The sequence below is a fragment of the Triturus cristatus genome, chromosome 3_2 (genome assembly GCF_964204655.1).
Source record: "Triturus cristatus chromosome 3_2, aTriCri1.1, whole genome shotgun sequence".
In the NCBI taxonomy this organism is placed as follows: domain Eukaryota; kingdom Metazoa; phylum Chordata; class Amphibia; order Caudata; family Salamandridae; genus Triturus; species Triturus cristatus.
In genome coordinates, this window is record NC_140584.1 from 16,148,426 (window position 1) to 16,175,080 (window position 26,655).

At 41.8% G+C, this 26,655-nt stretch overlaps 1 protein-coding gene and 1 pseudogene across 3 annotated transcripts in view; one reads left to right on the forward strand and one right to left on the reverse strand.

Annotated features, from left to right (window-relative positions):
• FLI1 (Fli-1 proto-oncogene, ETS transcription factor) overlaps window positions 1-17,520 on the forward strand; it is a 555,431-nt gene extending 537,911 nt beyond the window's left edge. Inside the window, exons 6-9 of one of the 3 annotated variants that reach the window (XM_085647183.1) lie at window positions 487-552; window positions 9,558-9,620; window positions 11,639-11,686; window positions 12,717-17,483. In XM_085647183.1, coding sequence (XP_085503309.1) covers window positions 487-552; window positions 9,558-9,620; window positions 11,639-11,686; window positions 12,717-13,246 — 707 coding nt within the window. In that variant the 3' untranslated portion in view covers window positions 13,247-17,483. Of the gene's footprint in view, window positions 1-486; window positions 553-9,557; window positions 9,621-11,638; window positions 11,687-12,716 lie in introns of all 3 variants that reach the window. The other 2 variants (XM_085647184.1, XM_085647185.1) reach the window with 2 other exon arrangements.
• A 4,740-nt stretch (window positions 17,521-22,260) lies between these two features.
• On the reverse strand, window positions 22,261-22,379 carry LOC146856695 (5S ribosomal RNA; annotated as a pseudogene).
• Window positions 22,380-26,655: the final 4,276 nt, after the last annotated feature.

Sequence of the window (26,655 nt, forward strand, 5' to 3'; positions counted from 1 at the left end):
CTGTGGTCTAGTTCACCCTGCTAGGCCATAGGCAGTGGATTGCATGCATGGCACACATTCATGCGTGCCATGTTGACTTTTTTATATGCACCAAAACACGCAGCCTGCAATGGCAGTGCGTGGAAGTTAAGGTGCAGGGCCCCTGAGGGTGTCAGAATAGATACTACAGCCCTGGTCACAGTGCCCTTGGTAGGCATGGTACATTTTACAAGGGACTTACCTGTGGCCAGAGTTGTGCCAATTGTGGGTAAAAAGGTACAGTTTTGGGAAAGAACACAGGCCCTGGAAAACCTGATTGGCAGGGAACCAGGGCTCATCAAGTCACAGTGCATCAAGCGTCAGGCAAAAAGTGGGAAGTTAGTGCAACAGAAACCCACTTTCCTACAACAACTAGTTGAAGTAATACTTATCTAAATTAGTTACATTACATTGTTTTTTTTAAAGTGAGATACCCAAGCTCACGTTTCTGCTCTTCATTATTGACAGATCCTTCATATGACACAGGAAGAAGATCAGGATGGAGTAATAACATGACCTCTGCAGTCCCTAAAAGTAAGTCAGCAATTGCAAAAAAGATGCATTCCTATCTTCAGAGTTGGAAATTAGAGAAAAGAAAAAAATTGAAAGAGGATAATGAAGGTGGCTGGGGGGAAGTGATACATGCAGTTATCTCGCAGCTCTTCCACCAATGAATATATTGTAGAAATTAATCTTGTTAGTGGCCAATAAGCTTAAAAGTCAGCACTTGAGAGCTCTAGTGCTGAGTAGTTTGAAGTATGGAATGTCATTATTCTATTCAAAGTGGTGTGCAGGTAAGAAGGAGAAAAAACGGGAGTCATCCATAGTAGTAAAGAAGAAGGTGTAGAGAGAAAGTCAGTTTCTGACCGCCAAACTATTCCATCTGGAAAATAATTAAGTCTTATTCTTTAACTTATTCACAAACTCTACAGAGGAACATGCTTCTCAAATTGTATATCGTTATGGTGATTCAGCTGCACACCCCTTCAAACTTGGGAAGTTAGATTACAATCGAAAAACGGATGTGTTCTGAATTTGGTTCTGCCCTGGTACAATTTTTAGCAAATACTCTTTTAAATAAATGAGTGCCTCTGACACCGCGAAAAATAAAACAATGCTTATTCCCATCTAAAAAATAGGCGAGTTGGCGAGTGTGTACAAGTGCATCTGGGGCTGTATTACTCGTTGTCTTTGTTTGCGCTCGGCGCACCTTTAAAAGGTGCACCGGGTGCAATGACTGCACCTCATTATGTTGAATGAGCTGCCCCTAGGGCAGCCGTGAACTTGTGCTGCCCTGGGGGCAGCGCATTCATGTGAAAACACTGAGCAGCTGCTTGCACTTTTAAAGGGGAATAGAGATCCCCTTGCAGGCGGGTGCAGTCAGTGACTGGGGTTGACTGGGGGGATCCCCTCCAGAAGGCGGCTCTCTGGGGTCGCACTCACAGTGTGCCACCTAAAAGGTGCCTCTGCGCTTGCGTCTGTAATATGACGCAGGCACAGAGGCAAAGAAATTCCCTCATTTGCATAGGGCACTCCCTTATGCAAACAAGGGAAAGGTCCCTGATGGTAGCAATGGCGCTTTAAGTGCACCAGCGCTATTGGTATTACTAAAGGGGTTGCACAACGGTCTGCGCCCCCTTCTGTAATACCAAAGTGCCACATGGTGTGCAAAGCAGGCGCAAATGCCCGTTGCCCCCCCCCCCCGAAACATATTGAAATACGTCCCCTGAGGGTTATAAAAAAGAGAGAATGCACTTTTAAAACGTTCTTCATAGTGTCTCTCCATGTATTGAATCAATTTCCACTGTTTAAATGCCTTCAATTTCAGTATTCCAGCTTCTGGTCTGACATTATTCAATCCTCTTTAAAGTTCTGATATGGTTAGCACTCTGCATTATATCATTAACAGACAGAAGCATTCAAATTCAACAGTATTACTCTTGTAATTTCCAGCTAATCACAAAAGCTAAGATCAGAGTATGCAAATAGTGCAAACATGACTTACCTCCTTAACTAAGTACTCTACACTCTATTTTTAGCTGTCCAGAGGGCCTCACTGCTGTTAATAATCCCGAAGCAAATTCAGAACAGCAGCTTTGATCGACTTTGGCATAGTGGATGTGAAAATGTCAATTTAAACAGTGTACTGAAACTATATAACTGTTGTTGATATCTGTGGGTTGGGAAACTTCCTGTCTTACATAATAAAGATGTACATAGTAGGGGTCTGCGGAACTATAAAAATATTTTTCTGTATAATTTGTAAAAATATTTTAAAAACCTTTCAACGTTGATCATGTTTTGCAAAGGATGCAAAGTTTTGACTGCAGGAAAATCAGGGCAAAGTAGGATTTTTGTCGAACGTTTTTGCCAGCAAATCCTTAAAAAACCAACGTTATTTTAAAGTATGTTTTCCAATTTTTTAAAACTTTGCACTCTTCAAAATATGCTACCTCTGTGAACCTTCCAAATCTTTGCAGACTAAAATTATATTTCACTTCCCATAGTAAAATGTTGCTCACTTTTAGACCTTTCAGCCTCAGGGTGATCTTTCCCCAAACATTTTGCCCTCCCATTTTTGCGGATCTTGTTTATGTAGGCCTTAGAACTCTATCACTTTACCACTTCTAACCAGTGCTAAAATGCATGTGCTCACTTCTTAAAACATTTTTTCTAAAGACAGTGGTCCCCAGACAGAAAATAAGTTGTGATCAGTAAATGTAGACCCAATCAGTACTATATTGTAGACATCTATCCAGCCGGACAGATATTTGATATGCAATCAAAACAATATTTACAAGCAATAAACACAAAACAGTTTCAGTGGGACACAAGCCTGCATCCAACTTGGGCAAGAAAGACATACAACATAAAGTGAGGAGTTCAGGCAAGTGAGATTGTTTCAAACACATTTCTTATAGAACAAACAAAATATACAAAAGACACCATTACACAGAAATTACAGCATTTTAAAAGTGTATATGGTGTACAAGGTGTCGACGGCGTTTCGATCCCTTAAAACAATGCTGGGATTATCTTCAGGACATTATAATTGGCATGCCTGTTTACGTGTGGCATGAAGCATGGAAAAAGGTAAAAAGGAGGAAAGAGAGAAGAAACTGGAATTAGTTTACAGGCAGGGTAGTGTCAGCGTTCACTCAAAGTGCTTGTGAAATTGCTTCTGTTGTGTTTTCCAATTTAATTCATGGAGCTCCTGAATGAAAAAGAGGGCACTTTATGTTGTATGTCTTTCTTGCCCAAGTTGGACGCAGGCTTGTGTACCACTGAAACTGTTTTGTTTTTATTGCTAGTAAATATTGTTTTGATTGCATATTAAATATCTGTCCGGCTGGATAGATGTCTACAATATAGTACTGATTGGGTCTATATTTACTGATTATAACTTGTCTGGGGACCACTGTCTTTAGAAAAAGTTCAATTACCCAAAGGTCCCTGACCGACTATATTTGGGTCTCCTTGTTTGTTCATAATATACACTTCTTAAAACATTACAGTACTGGCTTATCCCCAATTGGCATATTTAATTTGTATACAAGTCCCTGGTAAAGTGATACTACATGCACCCAGGGTCTGTAAATTAAATGCTACTAGGGGTCATGCAGCACTAATTGTGATACTCACTGGCCTTGCACATTGAACATTGCCTGCAGCTGGGGCCCTCTTCCCGACTCCTCCCCTCTAAGGAATATATCGCCTCGCGGCCCCCGCTCCGCGGGTGCCGCTCGTAGGCTTGGACATTTCCTTTACACCATCTGACACTTTCCAATCAGCTCGGAGGAGCAGACCGGGCGATATTGAGGGACGAGTGTTATTTTCGTTGGGAAATCTATTGTCGGGACTGCGAGGACCAGCTGGCCTTGCGCATTGAACATTGCCTGCAGCTGGGGCACTCTTCCCGACTCCTCCCCTTGATCATCACTATTATTTTAGCCACGCCCACTCACGCGTGAGCGGGACGCGAGCGGGGCGCAGACCGGGGCGAAGCCCGGGCAAAGGGCGGGCCCGTTTAAGCCCGTTCAAGCACGGGCAAGACCGGACCGGGCCCCCCTCTTTCTCATTTCCCTCTACCATCAGGAGAAGAACGAGGTCATGTCATCAAGGGAGACGAGAAGTAAAGCCACGCCAGCAGTCCCCATGGTTGCAGGTACCCTTGATAATTTCCTTATTAGGGCTCATTCTGTGGTGAATAACGAATTGAATCTCCTTGAAAGACGTCTGTCGGATGGGATTGCTAGTACCAGAAGATCGTCCCTCGGTTTAATGTCAACTGTTAGAACCCTGGAGAATTTGGACGACTCTCACACTGCCCTTATGGACAGTATTGACCATACAATAGATTCTGTCCTACAAGAACTCAGGACTAGCACATCTTCCCGTAGAGATACACTCCAGCCCACTCTTGAGAGTCTCCCTCCTGCTACTTTTGAAGTTGTATCGACTGTTGAAGGCGGGAGTGACTCGAAAATACCTTCTCCACGTGGGTCTCGGGAGGGTGCTGTTCCAAAAAGGAAGGGAGTGAGGAAGCTCAAGGGTGGTAAAAGGGCTAAAATAGATTACCCTTGTCATAACCCACCGACTGTGATTCCTCCAGCGGATAGTCCGTTAATTTTAAATTCTAATGTCACCCCAGTTTTACCTGACCATGTTCAAATATCGTTGTTATCACATCCTCTTCCAGGTATCTCCGAAGAGGGCCTTGGAGGGGGGGGGAGAGTACCTTACCAATGCTATCACTCATGTTTTAAAAGATTTTTTTGTCCCTCTGATGGCCAGATTTGACTGTATTGATGCCAGATTAAAAAAAATAGAACTGGTTGCAGGGGATATTGAGAACTGTCTGAAGACCAAGGGAAGCTCTCAAAGTGTGTTGCCAATAAATACTGTAGATCCCCCATTGCCTAATTCTATTAGCCTGGCAAAATCCACGATAGGTTCACAATCTATCCTACCGGGTACATCCCAAATTTAATTTAAACCTCCAGCCCTTTCCACTGTAACTTCACTTCCCTCTCATGGGCAGCTTTATTCCGGTGTAAGGAATCCTAGCCTGGTAGCCAATTTAAATGTGATTACATCAGGGAAGACTCTGAATGACACAGATGGCCGTAATACACAAGATTATCCCAGTTTAATTGGGAAAAATGTAGTAAATCTTCCCCCAGAGGCTGCACCCTATGTAATTGTTCTAACTGGTGTTCCTGAGCTCACTAATCCTGTATCAGAAACTTGTGACTCTCTAAAAAATAAAGTCATCAGTTGGTTGAACACCCATAGACCCCTCCCTCTAACTATGAGAGGTGAACTGCTGATGGTTAGGAGGGTCACTTGGCTGGGACATACCGAGAAGAAATTGAGGGGTGACTGTATCCTGGTAAATTTTAGAAATCCACAAATTGTTTCCTATATTTGTAATTGGTTGGGTAGTAAGGAAGGTACATCCATTCAACCTTTCCCACTCTCATTTTTTTATCCTCCATCCAATATTCGTATCCATCCAGGGACTGTTGAGGAATAGACAAGGGTGGGACCTAGACCCCTAGGCAGAAGATTTAGCTATTCTCGACATGAGATTCCTAATTTAGTTGATTATTCTTGCATTAATAGGTATAGCTGCCTTGAACAGGTTGACTGACTTTCTGGGGAGGATGATATTAAGAGAACTGAAGGTGTGAGTTGTCATTTAGCGAAGTCAGGGATAATGGCAGTAGCCCCTTGCAGTGGGCATTCACCACGAGGTCAATCGCCTTTTCGACTGGTGAACCCAAGAAATGAGGCTTCTCTTGTACAACTCCTTTATACCTCCCTAGGCCCATCTGTATTAAAAATTATTTCCTGGAACGTAGCAGGCCTTGGTAATAAGTTGGCCTGTCCTGAATGGGGATCCTTTATAGATCTTCACGACATCCGTTTCTTCCAGGAAACATGGGCGAGGGAAGAGCTATCCCGTCTCGGATATGCCTCTTTCTCAGTCCCTGCTAGGTGGGGAGGAAAGGGTCGACCGTCAGGGGGTCTAACGATCTGGGTTGCAATCCATTTGGGCTGCAGACCCATAGTTCTGGACACTAAGACTGATGATGTCCAGTGTGTGTTTCTGGAGTGGCGGACCGGCTTCAGATTGGCTATGGTTAATGTCTATTCTAGACCTGTGAGTCTTTCCGCTGAGTCAGGGACAATTGAAGAGCTGTCCACTGTTTTGGCTAGAATTCCTAAGGGTACTAAGTTCGTGGTGGGAGGCGATTTTAACTCCCATTTTGAACCTCTTGAAGGGTTGCTGGATGGTATAAATCAGGAGGAGGATGATCTTTGGAAAATCCCACCTGTTGCAGGGCCGGTGGCAGGGATGTGGACTCCTCTGGCCGTCCAAATTACATCTCTGACCCTTGCCCACTCGATGAGGGCTTGTAACGGTCGTGCAAGATCCGATAACCCCTCCATGCCTACATTTAATAAGGCGCGGAGGGAGGCACGACTTGACTACATTTTTGTCCAGTGTAGGGCCTGGAATAGAGTCTTAGATTTTAGGGTGGTTCCTAGGAGTGAGAGCGACCATAATCCTTTGATTTTGGATTTCTTAGTCCCAGATGCCGGCAACAGCAGATTTCGATCGCTCTCTGGTACACCTAGCAGGGCTACCCTTTCTAGTAATAGACGCAGGGTAAGATGGGATAAGTTGGTTGACAACCCCGAGGAACTATCAGATCTCTACGCTAGGGTCATTCCAGTACTGGCTGATGTGGCTGCCCTTATTGAACAGCAGCCTGTGTCTGATTTCTTTGTAAGACTGGGAGATATTAATAAATTATTATTTATAAGACTCTCAGATATTCTAAATCCCCCAGGTTCTGGTGGGAAAAGGACACGAAGGAAGCCATCCTGGTATAACAGGACATGTAGACAAGCGAAGAGCGAACTCCTTGATGCAGTAAAGAACAGTGCAAGCAGGGAAATTATCTAGCAAAGGAGGCAAGTATATCGCCACCTAATACACCATGCTAAGATTGAGTGGGGAAATGAGAATTGGGCTAGGCTAATTACAGCCCTAGCCGTCAAGGACGGACGTAAATTTTGGCAGATTGTGACCACAGGCTCACCTGATCCCGACCAACCAGAATTTTCGAATATTGCTGCAGAGGTATGGGAAGATCACTTTAGTACCCTGTATAAGGGGGGATGACCCTGTCTGGAAGTCCCTTTGGGAGATAGGTTGGTGAGTTGCGCCGATGGCTCAGAAGCGATTATTTTTACCCTGAGTGAGGTTAACCTTGCGATATCTAGACTCCCTGCGGGAAAAGCACCAGGGCTGAATAAGGTTCCGGGAGATCTTTACAAACACGAACCCAGGGTTTGGGCGCCCTATTTGCTGACTATGTTCAATGCCATCTCTGCTGGTATGGCGGTCCCTGATACTTGACTGGGAGCGGAGGTAGTCCCTATTTTTAAGAAGGGGTCGCCCCTGCTTCCAGCCAATTATAGGCCAATCAGCCTAATAGATGTAGATCAGAAACTTTTTGCTAGGCTGATTCTTGATCGCCTCCTGGATTGGATAGAGGACTCAGAGATTTTGAGACAGTATGAGGCAGGCTTTAGAAAGAGTGTATCCACCATCGATCAGATTTTTAGATTGGCTATGCTTTTTTAGAAGACGGCGAAGGTCGAGGGTGGCTCTCTTTACACTGTCTTTGTAGACCTGCGTGCGGCCTTTGATTTGGTTCCACGTAGGAAACTATGGAATGTCCTACGGGACTTAGGAATACCTGCACCCCTACTGGATATTATCATAAGACTCCATACTCAAAATTTCGCAAAGGTCAGGTGTGGGAGAGAAGGCAATCTGTCATCTAGCTTCCCAGTCGATAGGGGGGTTAGGCAGGGTTGCGTTTTGGCGCCAACCCTGTTCTGCCTTTACGTAAATGGAGTTATCTCCCACCTGAATGCGGTCCCCAACAGAGATGCACCAAAGCTTGGTGGCATAAGGATATCAGCAATTATGTTCGCTGACGACACCCTCTTACTAGCTAAAACACCTATGGGTATTCAGCGAGTTTTAGAGGGTTTCGTCGCGCTTTGCTCTGATAGGGGGTTGGAAATAAATACTGCCAAGACGAAATTTATGATTTTTAATCCTCCTAAGACAACCCGCCCAAATCCGGTCATAGATGGTGTGAGTCTAGAAAAAGTACAAACGTTTGAGTATCTGGCTTTGACTCTTAACGAGAATATGACCTGGGCTCAACACCAGACTAAATCTCAACTTAAGCTGACACAAAAGGTAGGGGGGATCATTAAAATGTGGAATAAGTCGACGATAAAACCTATTGGGCCCCCCCTTGAAATTTATAAAATTCAGGCACGTGGGGCTATAATATATGGTGGTGAATTGTGGGGACACAAGTGTGCCCCTGCAATCACTGTCACGGAAAATAAGTTTCTTAGGCAGTTAGCTTCCCTGCCTATTAGTTCACCCATTCTTCCACTCAGGCTTGATCTGGGAATAAGACCATTAAAAGAGGAATTGGGTCTGAAGCCTTTAACTTTTTGCAGGCGCTTATGGGTAACCCCTGAACTTTCTAGCTATAGGCAAGAGCTTAAGGAACTATTACAAATCCCACTTATATGGGAACTCCCCTGGCTAAAACACATAAAGCAGGAATTTGAGAGGCTGGGTTGTCCTTTGATGTGGACAAATCCGGAAGAGGCCAGTAGAAATTTATCGCGCAAAGACCTGGTCAACCGGTATCATGAGTATAATTTGTCTAGCTGTTTATTGAGTGATCAAATGGGGATAATGTCCAGTACCTTTATAACATCTAAAGACTATTATAAGATGGAGACTGTTTTGGATAACATTAGTCATAATGGTTTAAGGAAACTCTTTCTCCAATGGAGATACAACTCCCTACCAATAAGAGCCCTTACTAGTAGATGGTATCCATCTACCAGCAAAAACTGTCCAGCTTGCTCGGAAGAGCCCGAAACTGGTCCTAGGATGCTTGTTTTCGGTTCAGGGAAGACCTGGCTTGGAAGTTCGGGCTGGACTATTCCCATGAGTCACAGGGTCAAGACTGATTTGCATATAGCTGGGTCTGAACTGAGGTGGCAAAGTGAGCTAAAGAATGAAGATGGATTCAACCCAAATATGTGAATGGGGATGAGTGTCCGAAACGTTTCAGCCCTCCGTCCTTCATCTCCTTGTGTTTGCCATATTTCTAAGCATGTCAATTTAAAGCTTTTAATTCACTTTGTGCACATTTCAGCACTATTAGGTTTTACTTTTAGCTAAAGGAAAATTGCTTCATAGCTTTTCTATGGCCTACACGGGTAACTATGAGTAACTATTATAAATCAGCACATTTCAAATGGTTGTCTTTTTCCGCATCACATTTTATTTTTATCATTGCACATTAAACTACTAGTTTAATTATTTTTTGCATTAATTTATTAACTTTCCCTGTCTTAACTGGTCTAAGTTTACAGTTCAAATATTAAAGTAGCCAATTTATTCTATTTCCTTCTCACAGGTCCACCTCTTGGAGGATCGCAAAATGTGAATAAAAACACGGAACAGCAGCGGCCCCAACCAGGTACAGGATGTATGATAAATTTGTCATCAGACTATACTCTTACCTGTCATGTCATCAGTCTCTCTACCCTGAGTTGCGGTCATCAGAATCCTACGTTCAATTTTGAGGTCTTCCATCTTCTTCTATGAACTATGATGTGATCGGCCCTTACCTTTCACCATGATCCCATTAGACTTCTGTACTAAACTGTGATGCCATTAGCCACCTATCCCTTAACTAATGCCATCTCACGTCTTTAGTACAGGGTGATGTCATCAGCCACCTGCCTCAAATGGCGATGTCTTCTTCTCCTACTCTTAACCGCAAAGTCAGCACCATATTTTCCTTGACTGTGATATCATCACTCTCCTGCCCTTCCCTGAGATATCACCAGCCTCCATCAAATACATCGTGGGGTTATCTAATAACAATGAATTTCTAAGCCATCACCCTCCTGCCATAAACTGCGATGTTATCAGTTTTAAACTATGAACTGTGAGGTCGTCAGTCTGACACACAAAAGCATTAGGTGTGTCTTGTAAAGAGGTCTTTACCCAAATAATACACTTTTCATTAGCCTCCTAGATCAGCTCAGTAGGACATCTTCCTATTATTAGGAAGTCTTAGTAAAAAATTCCAATGGTTATATTAAATCAATGACTGCAATAATATTGCTAGCACAACGAAAGCCATGTGAGATCACAGGTATCCCTTGCCAACTAGTTATTGTAGAATTCACTGAATTTAGGTAATGGGCAAGAAGCATGAGAAAAGGTGATTGGTTGAATAACAACAATATATTATGATCACACCAATCCCTTGCGGGCTGATTGCAGCCTGGGCGATGCTGCCACTGAGGTTGTATTGTCAATGTTGGAAGACAAACTGAGTTCAAATCACATCACCCAGACATTCCATATGATGAAACAGTTGTGATGAAACAATTGCTTACATTTTCCATTCACTAATCTGCATGTTTGTGTCAGAGTTAGACATACCTGTGCAATGAAACACTCCTCCCAGGATTCTGGTGCACTTAGTTGCTTAGTTCATAAAACTGTCAGGAAGCTTAGTCGACAAAGAAACACACATTTGTGTTTTTTGGAAAATCTGCCGTTGATTCTTCATTTTATTTCTGTCTTGCCAGCGATGATGCAAGTGGTCTTCAATAGAATTTAAGCAGGACGCTGGAATTATGCAATTTTGCCGACTGATGCATTTCCCCCGTAATTATGGATTTATCTATTTGCCACATAATCCATCATATGCTGCATAATCTGCAGATTTTAACAAAATAAATGTTGTTCCTATCTCAGATGGATCAGAGGAAGGAAGGCCTTTCACAAAGGTTAACTTTGAATATTTGTATTGCTTTTTGCTGTATAATGAGGTAATACTATCGCAAAATATGTGGCATTATATTGCAAAATGTGTCTTTTCTTGCCACATGCTTGTCAGCCCTGCTGCATAATGTATTTATCCCCATCACATGATTCCAGTGGCCCTGACCTTAAGTCAGTATGAAGAAAGGCATTGTCAAATTTCAGCATATCTGCCCCTCTCGAACTGTCATTTAGCTTTACATAAACAATCCTAACTGCACCCATAGACGATTTATTTGATGGCATCACTGAACATTTTCAAAGCCTGCTTTTAGTTTCACCAGATACTGTAAATGCAATAGCCTGCTGTATAAATTCAAGGTGGCCGTAGAACAAATTGTTGTCTCTAAAATGTTTTTATACTTTAAAATACAGATAATGTGTATCAACCCCCTAAGCACTTGACTTGCAAAGCTGGTTTGACATTCACTCATTGTAGGTTAGATGTGCTCAACCCCAGTCTTGTGAAGACGTCCATGAAAGTGTACATGTATTATTGATGATATGATTATTCAAAATATTTCAGAACATTTTTAGAAAGAGTTCGCACCTAGAGGGGATGGAGTGGTACTCAAATGAGCCATTTTATGCAGGAGAAACTTTATCTTAGTTTGCACGTGCCTCTTTAAGATTCTTTTTTCCGTTACTTTTTTGTAGATCCTTACCAGATTCTTGGGCCTACCAGTAGTCGGTTAGCAAACCCAGGTAAGACCAAACTTAACGGCAAACAGAAGGGTTTGAAATCATGTTCATGCATTCTAGGTAACAAAGATGAAATTAGAAGTTGCATGAAGTGACATTATTTGCAGTTGTTTGAAGTCGCCAAGTTTGTCTAGTTTGCAAAATTCATTAATGGATTAAATGTTCTTTCCAAAGAGGTTTTACATGAGATGGCTGCACCAAAACATTTTATGATGTTTGGGGTTTTCATATCCTCCTCAACCCTTACATTCTGGTAGTGTTTTACATGCTATTTAAAAAAAAAAAGTTGCCAAACTTGTGAAGTTGACTAAATTGGCAACATTTAGAAAAAGAATCACTAGGCTTACAAAAGACAACTTTTCAAGCAATCCATAACCATAGATGTAACTTCCAAACATCCTTTCATGAAGACATACAAACTGTTATGGTCAGTCACTGCTTTCATGTTACCTTTATTTCCAAAGTGGGACGGGAAAGGAAGAACTTCAATGGGTGTAGTGAGGCACAATAATCAAGTATGCAGTACTGCCAATACGTATAAAACCCAAATGTGTGTGGTTGTTTGCTTCATAACATTATAATTCAATGACATCAGTAGATTTTTTGAATTCTAATAAATTGGTTTAGGCCTTTTGATGTTAGTGTGTTCCTAATATCCATTCTATTTGAATGTTATAACATTATATAAAAAATGTAGATTTATTTCTTACCAACATATCATATACAAGTTCTTCCTTGTAGCCTACTTTCTAATCTAGTTGCAATAATAAACAATAAAAAAAACAAGATAACACAAAAATGCAAAGTACACCGTCTGTGTACAAACATACTTGAAATTATTTCAAATAATGGGACTTGGAAACAATCTTCTGCTATGGTTTCTCAGTTCTGTGGATTTTTAATGAACTGAAAACTGTCTGTTTGAATTTCCATAGAATCTTTACTCCTCATTTGGATTTCAGATGCCAGATGCTAAGCAGTTTCCTGAAACACATAATTTCAATTTACTTACACTTTTGTTTTCTTCTTGCAGGAAGTGGGCAGATCCAGCTCTGGCAGTTCCTCTTAGAGTTGCTATCAGACAGTTGCAATGCCAGCTGCATTACATGGGAGGGCACCAATGGGGAGTTCAAAATGACGGATCCAGATGAGGTGGCAAGACGGTGGGGGGAGCGGAAGAGCAAACCTAACATGAATTATGATAAATTGAGCCGTGCCTTGCGATACTACTACGACAAGAACATTATGACTAAAGTACATGGCAAGCGATATGCTTATAAGTTTGACTTTCATGGCATTGCACAGGCTCTTCAGCCTCATCCAACTGAGTCTTCAATGTACAAATATCCCTCAGAGCTGTCATATGTGCCTTCCTATCATGCTCATCAACAGAAAATGAACTTTGTTCAGTCACACTCTTCTTCTATGCCTGTGACTTCCTCTAGCTTCTTTGGAGCTGCATCCCCATATTGGAACTCACCAACTGGAAACATCTACCCAAACCCTAACGTCCCTCGTCATCCTAACACCCATGTGCCTTCCCACTTGGGTGGCTACTATTAGACAAGATTGCCTTTAAGACTTGTTAGGTATTCTTAACTTCTCAAAGTCAAATAGACATTTCCTGGAATTGTGGCATTTACAATGAAAAAGAAACAAGATTTGGAATTTGCTCTCTTTGGACTAAGCTGAAATCCAACTTTGTTTACTATAAGCAAATTGATGACAGTAAGCCTGCAGCCAAATTCTTTGTTTTTAAATGTAGTTGCTTTTGGAACACCTTGTAACACCTGTTTACAAATACAAACAATGACTATAGCTATTTCACCAACTAGAATCTCTCTTGGTATGGCATACATGCGTCTATGGATTGAATAAACATCATCGTGGTCCTCTCAAGAATATCCAGCTGTCCTCTATTCCTGACGTTTTCTGTTGGACTATTTCCTTATAGCGATGTCTTTCACCAGCTGGAATAATGGATTTGGGGATTTTCTGACATAAAAGGTTTTCAACCGACTGGAATAGCATGTACATTTTATCAACTTCAAAATTTTAAGGGCATTGATGAGTCTTAAATGTTTGTCAAGACATTTAAACCTGTTGGAAAATAGTGGTTCTGAAATGCACGTTTTGAGGCTAATAAGAATATTCACTGAGGTTTCAGAGCAGCAATCCTGTGAGTCTCTGCATACACCGCTCCTCTAAACTCCTTGTAGAGGGAAATCAGAAACTGATGTCATCGTATTCAGAGGCACATCTCATAAGATGCAACTTGTGCATTCATAGTCTTCCACCACCTTTCTTCATTATGGATATGGTTGGAAGTTCTTTAACAATTTCAGGAGAAATAGCAACTGTAGTTCGCCCCAACATTTGATTCCACCAATCCTTTAACTTGGAAGGAGTTTAACGCCAACTTCAGAGTTCACAAAGTTTTCTTGTTTGCATACCGAGGGAGGATAACAGGAAATGCCCATGGGTTATTGAACTTTTGTCAAAGTTCGAAAGAAATGCAATTTTTGATATGTAATGATTCGCAAACGCTGTGCGTTTGTTAAACCATCAAAAAGGGTTAATCTATCACATGGCAAGATATTGTCTAAATTATGCAGATTTATTTTCCTATATCACACATTATGAAAGAAGATACTTAAACGAGTTGACCTCGGTCACAAATTCAGTTTTAACTATCAACAGGCGTTAAATATTATTTGTACATCTTGCTTTATCCGTCTGTACATTTGGGCTATATATATTAACCTGAACTTCTGCCTCTACCAGTTAAAGGAAATCAAAAAGATATTTCCTACTTGTTTTTCACTTTAAAGGTATTCCAAACATATGTCTAAGCACCTGTCATGGTGGCATAAAAAGATTTATGACTATTTCCATACTTATTTCTTTCTGTATGGGAATTTGTATTTATTTGTGACTTCCATAATTTCTTTATGCATTGTGTTACTGAATTATCAACAGTAGCGGTCAGTGAGGGAGTTCGGTGGGGCAGTGAGGCGGGCGGGGGAGGGGCAGGGTGGGGAAATGTAAACACCGGAATATGGATTAACGGAGGTAAGTACACATTTAAATAAATAAAACGAATTTCGTTGCGCGCGCTGCCTCGCGCGCAACGAAATTCGTTTTATTTATTTAAATGTGTACTTACCTCCGTTAATCCATATTCCGGTGTTTACATTTCCCCGCCCCGCCTCACTGCCCCCCGAACTCCCTCCACGGACCGCTACTGATTATCAATAATGGCATTTAAAATCAAACCCAAACTTTAAGTTTCCAGAAGTGATTCAGCATTTTATGTGAATTCATAAGTTGACCTAAGCTAGGCCCTAATCAACGGAAATGCGGTTTAGTGCTCAGACCCTCAGAAGGAGCACATTGTAACAAACATAGCTTGTTCTTCCTCTTGACACAAGTAATACATTACATCAAAAGTGTTTTCCAAGTGGGACATTTGAGATAACTGATAAAATATAAAGGTGCGGGTACACTGCGACTGAAAGCATTTTAATGTAGTTATGAATAAACATGTTCACTACGTCCACTGAAAATGTTAGATATAAGAGTCTGTGCTCATCATGCAGTTAGACACTAAACATGTACACTTTTACACTACTTGTTTAAAGCGCTCTATTGATGAACCTGGTCAAACCCACTCTCTTTCTCTTTATTTATGGTACCAACATTTATGCAGAACATTAAATGAGACATTCAGACTCAGGTCTGACTGAAATATGTTGTGCGCTTTTCCATTTACTGGGCTCTTGGTGGCTTTCGCCTTACGAAGTATGTGTCAAATGGGTCTGATGTTTTTCAGTACAAAACCTTGTCATAGAGACAGATGCACAGACATTTGTGATTCTTTTCAGATTGTCGGATAAGAAATATATGCAATTCAAGAAAGCACAAACCAGGCAGTTTTTATTTACGCTAAATAGTCTTATTTTGCTAAGCAGACGGGTGCTACACAAAAAGATAATTCTAATACTGTGGTTAACGTCTTCCAAATTCAGTTAATAGAGTCTTAACATGAACACATAAGTATAGAACCAATGTATATTGTTAAGACAATAGTGCACTTGTCAGCAATTGTATCAAAAGATAATTTAGTAACTTTTGTTTAACAATGCGTATTATTAAATTACTAGAATGAATACAATTTCCGTAAATGTTAAAATATTCCTTGTGTGTTAATTTGAGAGGACTATTCTACAGCCGATTGAAGAGATTTTCATCTCATAAAAAAAGAAAATGCTGCCACTATTATCTTCACTTTAAAATAAATTCTAATCATCCCTCAAAAGTAACTGGAATACACTCAAATGACCAAGTGGCTTTTCCAAAAAAAGAATCGAATATCTTGATTGGGAAAGAGAGTAGCATAGTCTTGGCTCTGCTATCTTTAATAATGCAAAATATTCCGTATGCAAGTCACCTTTTGTTGTGCAAACAGCATTGCTGACTTGAATAGAGCAGCAGGAAAGGCATTTTAGTTTAATGAAGAGTTCTGATAGTGTTTCAAATGGATGAGGTTGGGTGTAAACTATACAGCTCTTTTCTAGGTAATGTCTAAATTTGATAATTCGTTTTAATTCCTCTGTTTTAAAATAGGCATGTTTATTGTTCAGTTTGTGATGGGTGTATTTTGGCATGTTTTCATTGAAAAATGGATTGAGGCTCTGGTTCTGATTAAATACTGTTTGACATCACAATGTTTTCAATATGTGGTAGCTCTGGCCATTTATTGACTTTATTTCATTGTCACAAGCTAGCTCAATGAATAAATTGTTCAGTACTGAGATTCACTGTGATCCGAAAACTGAACGATACACTGCCAGCAAAGTCATCTCAACCTACCACCCTTACTGAGTCAGAAATCTGAGTTTGATTGTAATGAGCCATAGTAACACCTGTCATACTTCAGCACTTAGAAATAACCAAAGAGCGTTATTATGTGTTATACAAGAAAAGTTACAATTATAATTATTAACCAAAACAATCAACATTCCAAATGCAGAACTAATGCATATAAGTAACTGAATATACAATCATTGCATGTGTCTCATCCTAGTGATGTGCACCCTGTAATACATGGTGGGAGAGAGCGAAGGAATAAACATTATTTGTAGGTGTGTTTCCTGAGGTATGAAATGTCATGGTATTGTCATCTTCTCTCATTTTGAGCAGGAACTGCAGTAGCTAGATCTATAGGGACACTTTCTAATAACCTGTTAATATTGTACACATTAATTAAATGTAATCCTTCAAAAGTGAGGTGACTAAGCCTAATGTGCGTTCACCTTGAAAAGAGACAATATTCCACAAAAGGTGCATATTGAATGACTCGGCTCTCTCATCATTAATATTTTAAATGACCAAATGTCTATTTTTTGGGAAGCTTGGTAAAAGGGCAATATTTGTGCTAAAATGTTAGCCTAGCCTGTGAATTGTATGCAAGGGCAATGTTGAGCATGCAATATTTCTAATTATTTAAATTACTGCCACGTTTCAAGTCTAAGACAATGTGTGGAGTACCTTTTAAAAAAATGCACTGTGGTTTGAGATGTTCTAGCCATAATCACCTAAAGTGCTTGCAGGCTGTGCATATGTTACATTATTGCAATAATTAAAACATAACCTTTTCATTGTGCTACTATATATATATGCAACATATTTTGGGATATTAAATATATATAATTTTGCAAGTAAACGTTGGCATTGTTTATAAGTTGTGTTGTTAAAAATGGACAAAAGTTGTAGGAGGACTAACTTGAAAAAAAAATGGAAAAAATGTGACCAAATAAATGTTTTTTTAACTGAAAGGATATTTGTGAATTATTTCTCTTATCTTTTGGCTTCTAAATGAATATTTTCTCCTAGTGTAAGTTTGATTTCAATATTAAGGGATACTGCTGGAAATGCTAAACAAACGAATACTAATCCACAAAACATGATTTTCTTAAATGAAATAAAATTGTTTTTTTAACTACTGTTTATCCCAGAGCTTTAACCCATAAGAAAATGTTTGGAGGATAACCCAGAATGTATGTAAGGGATTTTCTCTTCAATAACTGCAGGAACAAGTTCGTAGAAAGCCTGATGAGTGTGGGGCAGAGGGTCTCTTTTAGTTTCCCAAGCATGCATACATTTGTGGATAATTATAGAGAGCAAACTGAGCAACAAATCAATGAAGAGCTATACAAGCATGCCCTGGCAATGTGAGTAGGTCTAGGTTATTTTAGTTTAATGCTTCCTTTGTTGTAATGCTTTGCATTTTTTGGTATATTTCCAGGTACAGAAAGGACAGCATATGTACAGAATAAACAAGCCAAATGCTCCCTAAGGACTGCCATTCTAGGAGGGGAAAGAAGCCAGATATCCCAAGCCAGGCATGCTTATAAAGTCTTGTTAAAACAGGCTAAAAAGAGTTGGGATGATTGAATCTGGGAAGACATGTTGCTTGCAGTTAAAACAAATGATAATAGTCTGTTTTGGCGCACTGTGGCCCAAAATAGAGTAGATCATATTAATGCAAAGAGTTACCAACATCATCTACCGGCTGATAAGTGGGTATCTCATTTTTCTAATCTGTATGAGTTTTCGACTGATGCCCCCTCAAGTACATGTGGTAACATAGGATCTTCTATGGATTTGTCCTGCTGTGATACCTCAGAATCATATGGTTCAGCTATAATATTTAGCTTAGAAGACAATGCTAATGCCAACTCCACGTTATAACTCGCTAGAGCATCGGGACCTGATAAGATCCCTGGGGATCTATATAAATCAGAACCTGAGATTTGTGCATTCTATTTTAATCTACTTGTTAATGCTATAGCACGAGGGGGAGAGATACCTGATTCTTGGAGGGGGCAGAGATCGTTACAATATTTAAGAAGGGCAACGAGCCCTCTAACTATAGGCCAATTAGCCTAATTGATAACGCCCAGAAGATCTTTGCAAATACTCGATGAGTTGTTACACTGGGTAGACACAAATAACATCATGTCACCCCTTCAAGTAGGTGTTTGCTCTAAGAAGAGCACTATAGATCAAGTCTCTAGATTTGCCACATTATACTGGAAATATATTTTACTTCAACAACAGAAGCTCCATGTGGCGTTTATTGATCTTAGCGCTGCCCTTGATCTTATCCCCCGTTCTAACCTATGGCTCACCTTAAATAGGATGGGAGTTCCTGGGAACTTGGTCCATCTCATGTCCAAACTGCATAATAACAATTTTGCTAAGGTGCGATGTGGCCATGCAGGAGAGCTAACTGAACGCATTCCTATACAGCGGGGGGTGCGCCAAGGGTGTGTCCTTGCTCATACGCTCTTTACCCTCTATATAAATGAAGTGGCTGACATCCTGAAAGACTGCAGAAATGATTTCCCTACACAGAACTGCAGCAAGGTGCCGATTCTCTTGTTTGCCGACGACTCCCTTCTCATCGCCAAGACTCCAATGGGACTCCAGCTCCTTGTTAACAAATTCATAGATTTCTGTGTGTCAAAGGGTCTGGAGCTCAATGCTAGTAAAACCAAGTTCATGGTGTTTGGGAAGGGAGTGGCCAAAACCTTAGCGGTACGTGCTGGGAAGGAAATACTGGAGAGGGTGAAGACTTTTGATTATTTAGGAGTCAAGGCAATGGAGAGCCTGAAGTAGAATGATCAGCTCAGGGAAAGCATGCTACTACTTGAGCATAGAGCGAATGCTATTAGTAGACTGCATAAACAAACAAGCTCTTGTGCTGTTTCGCCGGCTATAGAGATTTACCTCGGCAAGGCACAAGGGGCTGCTCTATATGGAGCTGAAATATGGGGATGTGCTGATGTTTCCCCACTTACTGACGCAGTAAATAGATGTTAGACGGCTTGTCTCTGTTCCCAACAGTGCACCTCTAACTCCTAACACCTAAATCGAAGGTGAACAAATATTTAGTGGCTCTTTGAATCTTAAAAATCGATACTACTCCTGGTATTGTTATTGCTACAGGCAGTCTGGTATAAACGCAGTAGATTGCTAAAATTGATTTCTAGTGTTTAGGATAATTCTTTTTTAATTATTGTCTGATGTAAATTATATCAATTTTATCTATTCTATGTATTTTATGTATCAAGTAGAAAGGTAAATTTTATATATTTTAAAGTGTTTTGCACAATTTGCACATAGCCTAGCCAGGCCATAGCTTCTGTTTTTATGTGCTAATAATAACGGAAGAGAGAGAATTTTGATAAGCCTCTATTTGCTGCAAAAAACAGGGAAATTGAACTGTGCTGGAAGATATTTTTATGATGTACTCTGATGTATTTATTTTAATGTTATATGTTTGTATACTTTGATGGTACCTGGCTACCGAATAAAATTACTACTACTACTACAGGGGACTACAGATAAGCAGACATTGTACAAGGTGGCACATATATACACAGACCATAAACATAGAAACATACATACAGTCAGATGAGAAACAGGAGCATACAATGGTGGATATTTACACTCTAATTAATAAATCAAGAGAGTCATGAGGCAGGAACTGGACTATCTGAGTCTCTCATAGACTTAGTCCGAGGCTATCAATACAACTGCACCTGAGAAAATTCTAAAGTTCTCAACCTTGTGGGTTTATTCAAAATATAGTTTCATTACGGAAAGGAACAGTAGTTAATGAAGCACATAATTTAATAAGCACACTAGCAGAAGGTCTGCCCTCTGCAGAAAAACTCAAGAACGTCTTGGACAGAGCACTAAATTTCAAAGCAGAAGTTTCAGACAGAGAGAAAGCCTCAAAGAAAAAAGTCTGTTAGCAAAAGGCCTGGCTCATCTCCAAATAGCACGCTCTTTTATAATGTTTCAGGAATAGAAGGCCCACACATTTTATGATGTGATGTTACGCGGAAGTGTTGGAGCAGAAATGTTTCATTCATGACAGCCACTGAATCTATTAGTTGATACAACACCTTTAGAAAACACCTTCTTCTTATTGGTAAAGCAGTGCATAACCATTGAATTTCTGAGAGAACACAAAATGCTCAAAAATGACCATGCGTTTTTTTGCAGCATTCATGAATGATTGTCAATCCAGCCTGGTGTGTTCTAGTTATGTTAACTAAAGCAGGCCTAAATTAATAATGATTTTCCAGCAAATTAAAGCTCACTAACAATATACCCCCTTTGATTGCTATCATGTTAATTATCATACCACACTGCCGAATTATTGTATTTCCTTCATCATTCTGGTTTTGTCACTTTGTTCTCCTGCAAGGCATTCAAGTCTTCATACATTCTGGCTTCCATCTCATCAAGTATGATTTCATCTTTACTTGTCTATCTCACTGTATTATTTTCCTTACCTCTGCAATCGCAACGTAAACCCATGATGCAAATTGCTTTATATATGGACATCACTCATTATAATTACAATTCTTACACTTATTATTTTCATAAGTACACCTTTACCAATCTCTCCAAATCATAAACCAATATTCTCTCAAATTACACATTGTCCCATTGGGTGATTCTCACTTGCAAGATTAATTATGTTATCAATATATTTGTAAATATTTTTACTGTTATTTGGAATCTAAGTGCCGTACTGACTCCCTACGACTCGACAGACACCGCCATCTTTTTCCAAAAGCATATCTACAGCAAGACGCTTTTAGATTACCATAGATCTTATCACAAACATTTCTTCTTGGATTTATGTTAAGTGGCCTGCTGTGCTACTTGCCAAATGTGCCTCTAGAGTCGACAATTTTGTAATTTTAGCATAATTTATGTAGGAGGAATCAAAACACCAAACACATGTAGCACTTGTTAGCCTGCACTTTCTCACTTGACTCTTATGATGCACTTCACTCAAACTATTCATGTGGTAGACTTTAGAAAACATAGATGCTAAATACCGAGAACCTGTCCAACCTTGTGGAAGTGTGAAAAAAGCATTCTTATTGGAAATGTAATAAATTCCTTTAAAAACTATGGTAATGCTACCTAGCATGTAAAAATGATTTAATACACAAATATAATCACATGTCCTATTTGTTACTACATTAAGTCTATCAATCAATCAATAAACTTTATTCGGTCTTTGAAATAAAAACCATCAAAATGTAAAGCAAGCCGTGACACACACTTCAAAATCATTAGTCTATCATACTCACTAAGTCCCATTCACATCAAACAACCTTTTTGCATTTTCCAAATTTTAAGACAAGGGTGTATTTGTGATTTTTTAACCACACTGACTTTGGGGCTATTACATTTTTTCATTCTACTGCAGTGCTGGAAATAGTATGTGAGACAAGCCACCCTCAATCACCTAAAGCAAAACAAAAAAACAGCCTTCAGCACCTGGTATTCTCAGGATGTCGCCCTTTCAGGTACTAACGAGGCCCGGCCCTGCATAACTTCTGAGATCAGACGCTTTCAGGGTGGTATAGCCGTAGCATGAAGAGCACTGACTTGGGGCTCTTAGCTTTCTTCATTCTTTTTCAGTGCTGACCATAGTAAGCGAGACGAGCCACCCTCATTCACCTAAAGCAAACATTTTAAAAAACATACTGCATCTGGTATTCCCAGGCAGTCTCCCATCGAGGTACTAACCAGCCCCGATGCTGCTTAACTACTGAGATCAGATGAGATCAGGTGCTTTCAGGGTGGTATGGCCATAGGCATGAAAAGCACTGTCTTAGGGGCTCTTAGCTTTTTACATTCTACTTTACTGCGGCCTTAGTGAGTGAGACAAGCCACCCTAATTCACCAAAGGAAAAAATATAAAAGCCTACAGGACCTGGTATTCCCTGGCAGTCTCCCATCCAGGTATTAACAAGGCCTGACACTTCCTTAAATTCTGAGACCAGACAAGATCAAGTGCTTTAGGGTGGTATGCCGTAGGCATGAAGAGTACTGGCACGGACTTTGGGGCTCTTAGCTTTTTTGATTCTTTTTCAGTGCTGCCCATAGTACACGAGACAAGCCACCCTCATTCACCTAAAGCAAAAACAAAAAAGCTTACAGCACCTGGTATTCCCAGGCTGACCCTTGTTGAAAGCCGGAGTCCCAGTCCCGCACTACTGTCACCAAGTTCGAGACCCGGGGCTCCCCATTCAACGTTAGGCCAAGTAAGGACACCATTTGAGATAGCCCTGCTCACCCCCTTAGTAGCTTGGCACGAGCAGCCAGGCCTATCTCCAAGGCATGAGTGTTTAGTATGTGCAATCACGCCCACAGCAACCCCCTGGTGACACCACAAATGGACTCCACACGAGTTTGATAAAAACGAGTAGAATCTTTATACAAAAAGATATACGATTAGACCACACGATACATAAGCCAAACTAGAATAAAGGGTAATATTCGTTACGGCTGGTTGGTAGGTTCTAATCCCAACCACCGCTTTCCAAATGTTATGCTGGTCGCAATGCTAGAATCCCACACATTGCAATGGACAAACAATAGTGCACTGGGTAACGATCCAATCTTGTGCCGGGCAAAGGATAAATAATACAATGCGTAACGATACACCCCGGTACCTGAAATGGGAGAAATAATGCAATGCGTACCACTACATTCACGTACTGCGCAATGAAGAAATAATGCAATACGGGCCGCTACAATCCTGTGCTTGGCAAGGGAGAAATAGTGCAATGCGTAGTGCTACAATCGTGTACTTCGTTATGCAATAATAACGTCAGGCGTCATAAGACAGTCCGGCAGTTCGTTAGCAGCAATATTGGCAATGTGTATTGCGACAATCAGCCTCTTTGATAACAGTTGCCCGCCCACACGGTTCAACGGTGACACAGAGTACTGCTTCTTACTCTGGCCCCTGTACTGCCACTCCTTTCATCAGTACGGGCCCCACTCCGAGCCGAAGCAAAGGCTCACGTCGTCAGAAGGACTGAGAGGCCGAGAGAGTGTCCCTCCGAGCCCGCACCCCACACTCCTCTCCTCCTTCCTCGAACTCGTCCTTCTGTGCAGAACTCTCTCAATGGGCCTCAGCGGCTCGGCCTGGCAGCTCAGCTCCTTCGGGGCTTCTGGTCCGGGTCACGACCGTTAGGAAGGTCTCAGGCAGCCGCAGGCCACACGTACTCCACAGCCCTGAGATTACTTTTACTCTGGATGCAAGTTCACCACCACACCCTCCGGGTCTCCTCTGGCACGAAGCCACACACCCAACGCTGATGGGACTCCTCGTCAACTCAGAGTGCACGCTCACCAGGCACTCCTTCCTGCGGTCTCAGTTGGCACCAAGACACGCACACCGCATTGCAGAGACTCACTTTCTCCCGGTGCACCCGATGATCAGCCGATCACCTCCACATTCCCAGGTTCCACCAAAGCACGCACACTGCTTCTCTGAGACTTAATCCAACACCGGTGCTCCGATATCCAGGTGCTCTTCACCAATGCCTTCGGCCGCACCTCGACACGCTCACTGTGTCCGAGCCTCACTTCTCCTCTGGTGCACTCGATGACCAGGCGCTCTTCACCAATGCCCTCGATGCACCACGACACACACCCTGCGCATCCGAGACTCACTCCACTTCTGATGCACATGTTGATCAGGCGCTCCTCACCAACGCCTCCTGTGTACCACAACATGCACCTTGCATGTCCGAGACTCACTCCACCTCCGGTGCACACGCCGACCAGGTGCTCCTTACCAGCGCCTGCGGTGCACCACGACACGCACCCTGCGTGTCCGAGTCTCCCTCCAGTTTTGGTGCACATGCTGACCGGGCATTCTTCACTAACTCCTGCAGTGCACCCCGACATGCACCAAGCACATCCGAGACTCACTTCAGCTTTGGTGCACACGTTGATCAGGCGCTCTTCACCAACGCCTCCTATGCACCACAACACGCACCAAGCACGTCTGAGTCTCACCTTATCCTCTGTGTGTCCAAGATCACAGGGCACACCTTCCGAGGTTCTCAAGCTGCCACAACACTCGCCCACCGCGTCGCTTGAAACTTCTCCGGAAACTTTTATGTTCCTGTGTTTCCAAACAGGGAGCAAGCTCATCTCGGGCCCCTGGGGCTACAAGATACAGCACAAAGCACAGTCTCTGTCAAGCATGGAGACCCAGTGCCTCCAAGCGCAGTCCTAACAGCCTCTTCCTCTTCCTTGGTTAGAACAGCAAACTGCAGAGCAATCCCAGATCACAAAGCAAGGATTGGTCTTCCCCAGCAGTCTCTTCAGTTGCTCCTTCCTTAGGAGAGGTTCCTCTTGACCACAAAATGGGTCTAAGCCTTTTCAGTCTCAATCCATTACTGTTTCATTACCATGTTCAGGGGTTTCAGCTCTCGTAGTTATACCCCTTAATGTCTTTGAAGTTTGTTGTGCTCAGGGGTCCCTGATCCCTCCCTAAATCATTTCTGGGTGTCTCCCTCCCAGTGTCACCCTTCTCCCTTTGATACTGGGGGTCTGGATCATTAATCACTCAGCAGGAGACAGGTCAATTGTTTTATAGCAGCAACCCAGGCCTCTTCACCTCCGGGGGGGGGAGGGGGAGGGCTTCTCCTCACCTACTTTCCAGATGCAGGTCAGCCTGGTGCCATCTCAACCCCTCCCTTGGGTCAAGACCTCCCCCAGCTCATTTCTCCTCTCAGATCAAGATAGAGAATCCACATTCAGCAGAGACACACAGAAATGCTTAAAGCTCAAAACGCAGCCACTTTCTAAAAGAGTGGTTTCTAAACAAACAGTGACAAAACCACTTTCATAGAAAGATGTGTTATGACACTGTGAGTTCATACATACTAAACTTCACCTATCCATTATAAACTTATAGGAAACTAGGCTAACAAAACACAATACCCAGCCACCCCCATTCTGTCCTATGGGCAGAATGGCCTTTCACCAGTGAAAACAAAATGGAGTGTTTTTCACTGTCAGGACATAGCACACACCTCAGTATATGTCCTGCCTTTTACCTACACTGCACCCTGCCCTGGGGTTACTCAGGACCTACAATAGGGGTGCACAATGTTTATGCAAAAGGGAAAGGAAGGCCTGACAAGTGGCTGCACTTGTCAGGACAACATGCTAACTTAGCAAACTGCACGCAGGCCCTACACTGCAGGCCTGAGTTCCCCTCTATGCACACCTTTGCATTACTAGCCCTGGCACACACAGTGCACATCACTAGGGACTTTACTAGTAAGGCAAACATACCAATCATGGCCAACCAATTACCATTACACTTTACATAGTGAACTCTTGTACTTTGACACTGATGAGCAGTGGCAAAGTACCCAAAGCATCTAAATTGGCAACTCTATGTCAGGAAAACGGTCTAGGGAGAAAGCAAAAAGTTTAGGGAACTGTAGCCAAAAAGGCCAAGTTCTACAATGCTCATTTAGGTACTAACCTGGCTCGACCCTGCTTAACTGAGATCTGAAGAGATCAGGTGGTTTCAGGTGTGTTTGGTTGTAGGCATGAAGGGCACTGACTATGGGGCTTTTAGCAAACTGCGCGCAGGCCCTACACTGCAGGCCTGAGTTCCCCTCTCTGCGCACTTTTGCATTACTAGCCCTGGCACACACAGTGAACATCGCTAGGGACTTTACTAGTAAAGCAAACATACCAATCATGGCCAACCAATTACGGTTACACTTTACATCGTCAACTCTTGTACTTTGACACTGATGAGCAGTGGCAAAGTACCCAAAGTATCTAAATTGGCAACTCTATGTCAGGACAACGGTCTAGGGGGAAAGCAAAAAGTTTAGGAAACTGTAGCCGAAAAGGCCAAGTCCTACACTGCTCATTTAGGTACCAACCTGGCTCGACCCTGCTTAACTTCTGAGATCTGAAGAAATCAGGTGTGTTTGGTCGTAGGTATGAAGGGTACTGACTATGGGGCTTTTACCTCATTTCATTCTACTTCAGTGCTGGCCATAGAAAGTGAGACAAGCCACCCTTATTCACCTAAGGAAAAAGAA